This window comes from Larimichthys crocea, chromosome XXII (assembly GCF_000972845.2).
Source record: "Larimichthys crocea isolate SSNF chromosome XXII, L_crocea_2.0, whole genome shotgun sequence".
Lineage (NCBI taxonomy): Eukaryota > Metazoa > Chordata > Actinopteri > Sciaenidae > Larimichthys > Larimichthys crocea.
In genome coordinates, this window is record NC_040032.1 from 1574277 (window position 1) to 1585739 (window position 11463).

The 11463-nt window shown below is 40.9% G+C and overlaps 1 protein-coding gene across 2 annotated transcripts; it reads right to left on the minus strand.

Annotated features, from left to right (window-relative positions):
• Nucleotides 1–571: 571 nt before the first annotated feature.
• Nucleotides 572–11040, minus strand: LOC104934526 (transcriptional coactivator YAP1). 2 transcript variants are annotated; one of them, XM_010750213.3, is made up of 9 exons: nt 10784–11040; nt 10206–10445; nt 8587–8786; nt 7697–7851; nt 5727–5828; nt 5404–5510; nt 5120–5238; nt 4385–4485; nt 572–4025 (listed from the first exon to the last, which is right to left on the minus strand). In XM_010750213.3, the coding sequence occupies exons 2-9, from the start codon at nt 10407–10409 to the stop codon at nt 3844–3846; spliced, it is 1170 nt and encodes a 389-aa protein (XP_010748515.1). In that variant the 5' UTR covers nt 10410–10445; nt 10784–11040; the 3' UTR covers nt 572–3843. The 2 variants fall into 2 exon arrangements, with proteins under 2 accessions (XP_010748515.1, XP_010748523.1); XM_010750221.3 differs by lacking the exon at nt 5727–5828.
• Nucleotides 11041–11463: the final 423 nt, after the last annotated feature.

Genomic DNA, 11463 nt, shown 5'->3' on the forward strand with positions numbered 1-11463 from the left:
CTTAATATTAGGAATAAACTTGCCTCCTCTATGAAAACGACAACAATAATTTGAAATCCACCGGGCATGTCTTTGTCTTCGTCCTTTTTTGGTCCGTCCTGCACGCGACTTCAAACCCCACCGGGAGCGTTCAGCCCGCCAGACTTTGTTTACTTGCTCAGATTTGGTCATCTTCTTGGTTTATGTTCTTCTAAACATGCTTATACATGTGTAAGTATGCTACGTATTTAATTAGTTTCGCTTTTTCTGTTTTTACGACCGGCAGTTTGCACGGGGTATTTTATTTTAAAAATCCGCCAGATTCTCTTTGACTAATCTGTGCCTGCCCAAACATCTAGATATGAGTTTTTGCCTTTTATTTCTCCTTCTACATGCTTAAAAGAAGAGGGTGAGGAGTGGGTGAGTATTCACTTGGTTATAATCTGTAACTTCACCGCTAGGTGCTACTAAATCCTACACACTGGACCTTTAAATGAACATATTGTGCAAATAAAAATGCAAACACAATGGAAACCAGTCACGGTGTAATTTTACAACCATACAGGACACATGACTTAAAAAACTCAGTGTCAGGTGTATTTAAAAGTTTATTAAAACAGAAACTCCTTTAAAATGATTACAGTGAGAGTAAGAAGTATATTTATATAAAGCACATGCATAAAAAAAAGGTACAAAACAAGTCTGATTGCCTCCAAACTCTCTGTAAATAGGAAATAGGATAATAAACATCATTATATGTAACATACATAGCAAGTGTCACGCATGCTAAGATAAATAATAGGCTAGGTAGTGTGTTGCATTATGTGTATGAACAGAAGTCGCTCCAGGACCATGGTAATTTAATTTAGAAATGATTAGATGACTTGGCCCTTTATTTGGGGATGTTGTGATAGAGGTCTTCACCTATTTCCATATACTGTAGAATCTAAAAATGAAGCTGGTCACCAATAATTAACACACTGCAGAAACAACCCAGCAGATAAAAAACAAAACAAAACAGATGATATACTTATTATATAGTTTAACTAAACACGGAGAGTTAATGAGCTCCCCTTATTGCTGATTGGCTTCTGTATGCACCAGATAGCACTTGCAGTTAAAAACAAAATACACCAAGAACACAGCATCCGCAATTAGTCTGTTGCTAGTACTCAGCTCTTTAGGAGTGAAACCTGGAGCCAAGAACAGAGGAAATGATAACTCTACAGAGTGGTAGCAAACTAATATCATAATGGCACTGAGGAGGATTATGTATAAATGATTATAACAGTGATTTTGCACGTTTTAGTCTATTTACAACAAATTCTGCAAACCATGCTGCTCTGCTTTAGGAACGTCAATGTGTTTTCTCCACTGCTCTCTACTTTAATACATCTATACATATGAAAATCTATTAGCGGGATCATGAAACTTGCCTCTGTTGAGCAATGAATTACTGCAGACTTTGGAATTAGTTATTCATAAATATTAAGAGATTTGAAAAGATTTGAGTTTACTGTGTTTTGAATTAGAAAAATACAGAATTTGTTTGTTTTATAGAAAAATGGATTTTCAAGCTTTCTACACAATAATGGGTTAAAATGTAGGATTGCACCTTGTAGAGATTTTTTTTAATTTTGTGACACTGTAAAGTATTTACAGCTGTTCTTTAATCTTTTGTACATTATATCTATGATTATTTAAAAGGCACAACACTGATGAAGGGAATAAAGTTTTAATTAAAGGTCTAAACGTTGTTATCATTTTGATGCATTAAAGCTCTGGTCTGGAATCTGCTGTGTGCGGATTCTCAAAGTAAGAAACAATTCATCACAGTGAACACCAAGTGTGCATTATTTTGTAGTAGTGTTACATTGTCATTGCAGTGTCGACTGTTAAAAATCAGCCCGCACATAAATTGCATTAAAACGCCACAATTATATAAGATTGTTCACAGTGAGTGATTATAGATAAGTTTCAACAGTCTGCTCATTCATTTTGGAAATGAATAGAAAACAATGGATGGCTGAAAAGTACACACGAAAAGCTAAATTTGGATTTCAAAATGGTCAGCAAAAGTGATTTGTAGGTTTAAAGCTTGGGGACGCTGAGGGGAAAAAACTCTGATGCAACTGAATGAATAGATGTGAGGAAGTAAATTATTAGGAATGCATCAAGCCAATATTGGGAAAGGTGAGAAAAAAAAAGAGTAACACATCTCAATCTCAAAGTTGATTAACTGAATATTTCTCATTTATGTTTCAGAGCCGCTGAGAGCTGTATTAGCGTTGATGAGTAGAAAGTGCTAAAATCTCTGCTGCACACTATAAGGAGAGAAACCATCCACGCCCTGATGGCAAATGCATGGCATCATTTCTTGAACAAGGGGTAGACATAATAACATTACAACTGTACAATATAATGCAATCCGATAAAGCAAATGTCCAATAAATACTACCTTTGTGAAGCTTATATTCAATTCTGGAGTGAACAGAATGATTGCAACACTTTACAATAAAATGCAATCCAATGCAATAAAAACTCAAACTAAATATGAACAGAACCTGAATATTAGTAAGTTCATACAAGGTGACTTTATAGTGAAACTCCTGCAGGGTTTCCTGCAGTGTTTGAGGTGTGCTAATGTTGTAAAAAAAAATAAACACACTTTTATAAAAATAAAGGGAAAAACAGAGATGCTGTTTCATATATCTGGTGTGGTTATAGTTCAGGCCTTTCCTTGGGAAAATCTAGTATTGTGTTGGATTGCATTATACTGTACATGTGTTCATTCACTGCAGACATCCTCTGTATATTAAAAAAATACATTTTTGTAGTTTTAGAGCCCAAAGTTAAGACTACTCTACATAGTGGCGCTCTGCTGTAGCCTTTGTTTCTCTGAATGTGAATGCTTTTGCCCGGCTTTGATTTGTCAGGAATGAGGTCTTCACTGTGATCCTCCTTAACTTAATTTTCAAAAACCCTCAAACATATTAGAAACTTGGTTTGGAGCAGCCCCACAGTCTTCCACACAGACAGGTTTTAATACTGTTTTTCGGCGTGTAAGCATTTTAACTGACCATCAGGACTCTTGTTAGTGTTCTTCACCCTCTTACTGGCTCTGGGCCCTCTACTGGTGTATCCTGTACCCTGATGAGTGTGAGCTATGATCAGTTTTTTGGTTTCCAGATAAATGATTTGAGTCATCTCTTACTCGAAGTCCTGATGAGTCAAGAACATGTTTTGGATGACTATGAGCATTAAAGTCACAAATTATAGGCTGCTCAGAGGTAGTGGCACTACATGTCAGTTCCACAGAACATATGAAGTAACTTTACTTCATACAGATATTACATTTTCTTTTTCTGTCTTGTCTCTAAGAGCATCTTTTATGTTATTCTAACCCGTCTTTTCTGACCGCTACATGTAAGCTTCACTGACATGACACTGTGTTTTTTAAAAGTTTGCTGCAAACAGTATTACCCATGTGGGGACAATAAAATAAATCTGTACTCTAAAATTAGCTCTGAAGCATTTAACCAGTGACGTGGGGAGCATCATCTGAGGCCATGACTAAAGAGAAAGGAGTGTTGTAAAAATATGGTTGCTTCGTCATGCAATCTGTGTAAAACCAGACCCAAAAGAGGAGAATACCAGCAGCTTACCATCCTCTGTGAAAGTCAGGGTTTTTACATTCCTCAGGGTGCGAGTAGTGTTAGGTATCCATCACACAACAGTAACATATTCTCTCAGTAAATGTTGTTTTGTACCACTTTTGAAGCCAAAAATTCTCCAGAATTCTCAGTCACATTATGAAGATTTGATGTCAAACCATATTTAAGGCGGTGGCCGGGTTGTGTGTGTCTATAGCCAGGTGAGCAGGCTGTCTCTGTCCATGTGCGACCCAGAGAGAACGGTCTCCATGTCCATCAGAAGGTCTGAACTGAGACCCTCCGGGATGGAGGGCATTAGCTCCTCACCCTCAGACATTGGGAGCACAGGCATCGACTCCTGTAAGGTCATTGAGGAGGTCTCGCCAGTGTCGCCTGAAGAAGTCAAGAAAGGAGATGAAAGTGACTGAACTGTGTGGACGATTTATATATCTGAAAGAAATTTAGTTTGAAGAAGCTGCTGGGTGTGCACAGAATCATGGACTGTTGCTTTCATGCAATGCATACTGAAAAAAATAGATCTCACATCTTCTGGTTCAGGTAAAATAAATATATTTATAACGGAGCTTCTTTTTTTCTGAAAAATAAATCAAAAGGAGCCACTGTGAAAACCCTGGGGCTATTTTTCTGACTACCGTGTTTTGTGTGTGTGTGTGTGTGTGTGTGTGTGTGTGTGTGTGTGTGTGTGTGTGTGTGTGTGTGTGTGTGTGCGTGTGTGTGTGTGTGTGTATTACCAGTGTCCATGTGATCCACAGAGCTCAACATATGGTCAGATGTGCGGGGTAAGCTGCTGACGCTCAGACCACTGTCGGTGCTCTCGTTGCGAGAATGAGCTCTGAACAAGAACACACATAAACATTTGATCAACTTTATGGAAAACAGTGAAACACAGAAATATCTTTCATGAGAACTTCTGGCAGAGAGATTGATAGATTGTTCAGAGTAACCGGGACATTCTTTTTTTCTGGAAAGACACACTGTTCTTGAGTCATTTTTCAACGTTTTGAGCTTGACATCATTAGGGATTAGGGAGTTGATCAAAGGTTCCAGGTGAGAACCAGTTCCACATGGTCTGATCCATTAAAATCATAGACCAATGAGCCAGGTTCTGCTCGAGGTTTCTGCCTCTTTTCCTTACCATTGTCGCCAAGTGCTTGCTCATGTTGGGATTGTCTTTCTGACAGCTGTACATTGCAAAACAACTCACGCTGCATGTCTATGCTGTGGGTGTTGGTTGTAACGGAACATTTTTCTACTCTGTTCCTACACCGTGTTCAGACAAAACAGTTGCATTGATGCTATTACAACCTGCAAAGGCCTACTTTATTTTCTCAACACAGAAAACTGATCTGGAATCAATAAAAAACAAGACTGATTAGCAGAACTGATCATATTATTGGTATCAAATCTCTTGACAAAACTAAAAGGAGATCTACAGAACATGACAGACGTGTTAGACATGAACTCACCCATTGAGTGTGGGCTCATGGTTTGGGGCTCTGATCCTGACATCCAGAGACGGGACAAGTGTCTGTGTGTTTCTGTCATGGTCCATCCCTCCGGGCATCTGGTTCCTTCCTCCTGCCTCCTACAACACAAACACAGACACACACCTGCTTGTATAATACAGTGTTTATAAGAAACAGTGATTTAAATACTATTAAATCTGAATATAGAGCATAACACAGCCATATAACACAAGAAATGACTTAAATGCGAGTTAAGCCAAGTCCAGTTTTATCTGACCACTGACCTGTGGTGTGATCTGTGGAGGGAGGCCTTGCTGTTTGCATCTGAGCCTTTCCTTTTCCTGCCTTTGCTGCAGCGCCAAGCCAAGGATGCCAGGGTTCATCTTCTGGGCTGCAAGATAAGATACATAAGAAAAGAACATTTTGACTATTCAAGAAATATTTTCATGGAGGTCAAACATTTCAGCAATAACGTCAAAACTTTGCGATCTTTCTTATTTTTTCGTTGCCAAACAGTAACTTGTGATGGTGGACATTGGAACAAAATGTTTCTCATTGACAAACAAGAATTGTCAATTCAGGAGACACAAATTTGATGGTGTGCTACCTAGACGCGGGTCGAACCATGCGGTGGTCTTATTTATGTGATCGATGTAGTACACCTCTCCATCTGCAGTCACAGCCTGCTCCCAGCCTTCAGGCAGTGGACCTGAACAGCAGTGAAAGTACACAGTGAGAAGGCAAATGGTAGATGGAGTGCATGGAGAGTAAAAAAAATAAAGAAATAGAATCTGGCCCACGTCCTTTAAATCTGTGTGTAGCTTCTAGTTCGATTGTATGAACAGAAGTGAAGGTTAGTGGGTAAATAGCTGCAGTAGAGTATGTTATTGTCTGAATGCAGTGATCGGTAGACTGTGAAACACCACAATAATCTCAATACCCAGGTTGATCTTTGTGAAAAAGGAAAAAAAAAAGTTTTATTCTGAAAAGGTCTGTTCAGCCAAATTACAACAGCAACATCTCTTCACAGGACACTGTGCCAGAATATTTTCACTGGGACCATTTAGTAAAAAGTAGTTCCAATGAGAACTGTTCACATTTCGGTGTGTGGATTATCCAGAGTGAACTGGAAAAAATATTCATCTTTATTTTTGGCCACTTGGGGGCAGCTGGAATGAGCTGTGAACAACACACGTTATTAAGTTGTCATAGTCAAACTGTTAGCGAACAGAGATATGGAACAACATCCATCACTCATTCGGAGTTGTGTTGCGTTTATTCACCCTCTTTTAGCACCTCTGATGCTGCTAAATGCTCCTCTGTGTTCACCTGCAGAGACTGCTGCTGCCTGGTGTAATAATTCCTCCTGTTCATACTGGACATACTGAGATCCCTTTCTGACATGTTTCCAATGTAAGTAAAGTGGGGCAACAATCTATTGTTCCATCAAAATTCACAGTTTTATCTGAAGCTAATATGAGGCTTCAGTCATCCAAATTAGACAAATCAGGTCTGTTTAGTATAAATTCCCTCTTTGTGTTTCCCTGTATTGCTGCAGTTGAGGGGTACCAACAAAAACAACTGTAATTTTAGAAGATGTGGCTAATTTGAAAGACTGAAGTTTCACATTGGCCTCAGATAAACTTTAATGAAGAGTAATTTCACCCAACTTCCATTGGAAACTACGAATGTCCAGTGTGAACAGGAGGAATGATGATGATCAATGCAATAATCAATTCTGTTTATCAGTCTGGTTCTTTATTGATTCCTGACCAATTTTCTGTGTATGTATCAAAAACCTTCCTGGAATTTCAGCCCATGTTTTGTAGAAAGATGTTGATTGTATATTGCAGGTGTTTCCACCCTGACTTGAAATGGTCATTTTATGGACATTTAATCTAAAACTCTTGTCATCTTTCTTTGTGAAAAGAAGCCACACTTTTGACCATAGATTCACGAGTTTGACGCCACTGTTTCAATGCAAAACTCTCAGAAAAACATGCCGACATAAATAAAAGGAATCGACAAACCCAGGGACATACAATTCAGAAAGATCAGACAGTTTCCCGTCCTTATATCTGACAATTGTTTTAAGATAGACTTCAGAAAAACTGTGAACCGATCATTTAAGCTGGCAGCCTGGGGACCTTTGTACCATGTCATCACCAGCCTCTGTGTCCTCACACTTGTTGTTAGCTCACCATTAGTGGAGTTTAGTAAGAAAATGTTTTCTTTGTAATTTGGGTGAACTGACCATTTAAAAGTCTGACATCATGGAATTTATTTAAAAAGGCACACTTGAAAATCTCTGAATTAACAGCTTGAAGAGCTTCCACCACTGTTCTTCCTGAAGATTTCTCTCAATTTAATGGGACGCTGCACTAATATTTCAAAACTGAGAGTCCCATCTCTCCATTTATAGAATAGACACCAGAGCCATGAAAGAAGGAGACCAAAAGGGAATCCTGAAGAAACGACACCAAGCAAAGACCTGACCCACTGCCGATGAAGTTGAACTTTGTAAGGCAGTTCTGTGTGTCTGGATAGTGAGGTGGGGGGGTGGAGTAAGAGTGATACCTGCATCTGGATTGATGTTTTGTGGTTGCGTAGTGGATGCTGGGTTGCTGAGGGAGTGGGCATGGACCGGCGCACCAGAGATGGGATGCTGAGATGCAGCCGACTGAAGCTGCGAAAGTCGGGGGTCGTGCCAAGTTGTTGTCTTATCCAGGTGACTGCGAACACACAACAAGTCTAAACTTATCCGTATCTGTTACAACAACCTGCAACCGGATGGATAAGAAGCGTGGGGCACGTTTCGCCTCAGACCTGCTTTACCTGTACTACCAGATGTGCACGTACATCTACACTGACAGCGACAAATGACACTGCTTGTGAGGCAGTGGCCTTCGACAGGAGTTTGAGCTGTCAGGCCATGTGCTCTGATGAATGAAACTGAAATGGTTTGCGAAACTTGTTGGAACATTTTTTGTTTGCATGCAAATAATTTGTTTCTACACCACTGACTTTCTTCACTGCTTGCGCCTTTACTTTGAAATGTATTCTTGCTCTACAAAATATCTACGATTTTAGATGGAACAACTGGTTGATTAATTGGTTTAATGACCTAGATAAAATTAATCAACAACAATTTTGATAATTTGAATAATCTCTTAAGTCATTCATCAAGCAACAATGTAGAAACCTTGCTGCTTCTAGCTTCTCAAATGTGAGGATCTCTGTTTTTCTCAGTTTTATATGATCCCTTAATTTCAGTCAGAGAAAACAACCAATCTGAAGACATCACCTTGAACTTATGAGGGCTGTTTTCTGACATTTTATAGACTAAAATCATAGAGCAAGGAGGGGAAACTTCCCTGTATGTGAAAATCTACTTTCTAAACAGAAACCTTCGAGTAACCTGCAGAGTGACAGATCAAACACATCAATAAGCACACGTCAAACCTTACTTGAGGAAATAACGTTGGCCAGTAGGCGTTTTGGCCATTTCCCAACCGTGGGGGAGTGGCACATCATCAGGTATGATCGGTGTCGCTGCTACATCTGCTGCTTGAGTGGATAGGGAGTTGACAGGGAGGGAGGCAGGGGAGGAATGGGCGCGGACGTGATGAGGAGTGAGGGAGCCGCACACACCTCCATCCGAACTGGCCTGACAAGAAAACAGACTGGGTTCATAACTGCCATGACGAGTCCACAAACAGCAACAAGTAACATAAACCAGCAGGAAGAGAAGGTTTGGACGGAAACCAAAGTGAAAAAAAAACAAAGGCTTAAAGGAAGAACAGTGAAACTGGTTGCTTTACTTTAATGATGGTTTTATTACTTCTAAGACGAGTATTCACTGCTGGTGGTTGAATATTGTCAGCGAGATTGCCTGAAAGTCATTGTGTTGATTGAGTTTAACAGATTGCAGGAATAATACCAGAGACAGACAGATTCAAAGTGGGTGCTGATCATGAAGGAAACAAATGACATTCAATGTGAAATCAAAGTGATCGGCTGGTGAAACTCTGTGACTGCTCTTTAGTTTTAAGACGATCCGTCCAAACTGTAACAAGAGACTAAACTCTCACTGTGGCTCAAACACAACATCTATTCTTTCACCGCATCTAGTCAGATCCAATGTTATGCTTCTTACTCTGTCAGGTTGAATCCATACAGGAGTTGAGCAATATCAGAAACAACTAAGAGACATTTTGCTGAATCTAACAATGTGGATTTAATGACATCATGTGTTCGTTTTAAAAGGACTTTAGTGCGTTAAAGCAAATCTCCCATGTAGTCCCTTAGTCATGACCATCATCATCGTCTTTTAGGATTTTCTCACGGCTTCCCACCTTGAATAAAGTTGCAGTTTAGGCAGTGATAAATGTGTCACCATCACAAGAGCGCTACACCACAACTCCTGACGACTGCAGATTTTATACTGGAGGTTTGAGACCTGCTGCCTTGTCCTGCTGTAACATAATATCAGTTCGCTGTGGCATGAAGGAAAGTGTTAGAAATACAAATGCATGTGTGTGAATGGTTAGCTCCTCAAACCGATGAGCAGTTGGCACCTTGCATGGCAGCCAATGGCATCAGTGTATGAATGTGTGAATGGGTTAATGAGATATGTCCTGTAAAAGCACTTTGAGTGGTCGGAAAACTAGAAAGGAGGCATAAGTACAGTCCATTTACCATATTGTCATATATGACAGTAAATGTTTGACTATGTTGGTGAGCTCATGTTGGGCTGAGGGAAAACTGTAATTGCCAAACAAGTCCAGTTAGTCCAGAAAACAATCTGCAGATTCATTAATAAGGAGAAGAATAAATAATTTCTGTCTGCATGAACTTCAGAACTTCTTCATATTGGAAGTTTCCATTATTTTGTCCCTGTCATGTGAGAGATGAGAAACAGATTCCCATCACAGCAGGTAGAGCTGGATGACATTACAGATGGTTTCTAGGATTCTGGTTCCTCTGTGTGTGTGCGTGTGTGTGTGTGTGTGTGTGTCTGTGTGTGTGTGTGTGTGTTGCTATGTCTACGTGTGGTTTGACGTGCACGCCGTGCGGTGCTCATTACTTGTCTGGAGTGTCCCCGCGAGTCCGGCTGCCTGAAGAACGAGTCCGGCAGCTTCCTCATCCTCATGGGCAGAGAGGCCGGCTGTCGCGTCGCCTTGCTCGGGTTCATCACGGCGCTGAAGAGGGCCTCAAGCTCCGTCTGCGAGTCCCCGCGGACGTGCACGATCTGCTGCCCGGCCGGGGGCGCGCCGCGGTGCGCGTCCATGTCGCCAAAGTTTTGGTTGGTGGTGTCGCAACAAATCTGTCAAAAGACAAAAAGAAAAAAAAACAAAAAACGTCAACAACACAAACAAACAAACAAGAATAAAAACAACAGGCCCCGAGAGGAGCAGGACGCGTCCGTGCGCTGGAAGTTATGATCGGATTTGTTTACACTTTTTAACCCCCCCACCCCCCACCCCATTTGAACTTTTGTGTCCTTGTGCGTTTGTTTGAAGCTCTAACATCTCGGAAGTCAAGCAGGAGCGGACAGAAAGCCGATCACCGGGTAAACAGATCGAAGGAGTGAGATTTAACGCGACGATCTGCGGCCAAAATCAGCGTGAGCAGCGTCCAACACGTTACATGCCTCCCACATACCTTCAAGCAGCCAGACCGTTTTCCCCCTCTCTCTCTCTCTCTCTCTCTCTCTCCCTCTCTCTCTCCCTCTCTCAGTATTCCTGCAGGGGGGAAAAAAAGAAATCAGAGCCGGGAAAAGACGCAGAGAGAGTCCGATCCCAGCCGCAATCCTTCAACCAAAAGCCTCCTCAAGACGAGGGGAAAAAGATAGACATGTGAAACCAAGTGGAGAAAAGTGATTTCAGCGAGACCTGCAAACTTTTTTTTTTTTTTTTTTTTGTTTTGCACATCCAGAGCCCAGTTCAGATTCATGTGATAGTGCTGAGGGGCGGGGTTGGAGCGTTTTAAAGCTGCCGCAGTTGCAGGGGGAAATATTTCAGTCCAAGCAAAGACAAGAAGCATCAAAACAGGACAGTGAACACAACACATGTTTTTTTCATTTTATTTATTTATTTATTTATTTTTATGTGCATGCTCCAAATTCATCAAACAAGACACCTTCAGCCCGGGAATAGAGAGGAGATCAGTGATATTACAGTCAGCTGTGGAGAGTTTGCTTGAACTCTTTTGTCTGTGCTTCCACTTTCTGTGCTTTTCTCCCGCTGAAGCAGAGACGCGCACGGCCAAGTGTGGGCAGAGGTGACAAGAGACAACCAGGAGACATGCTTATAGAACTGGGGGGGAAGGGGGAGTCGGTGGTG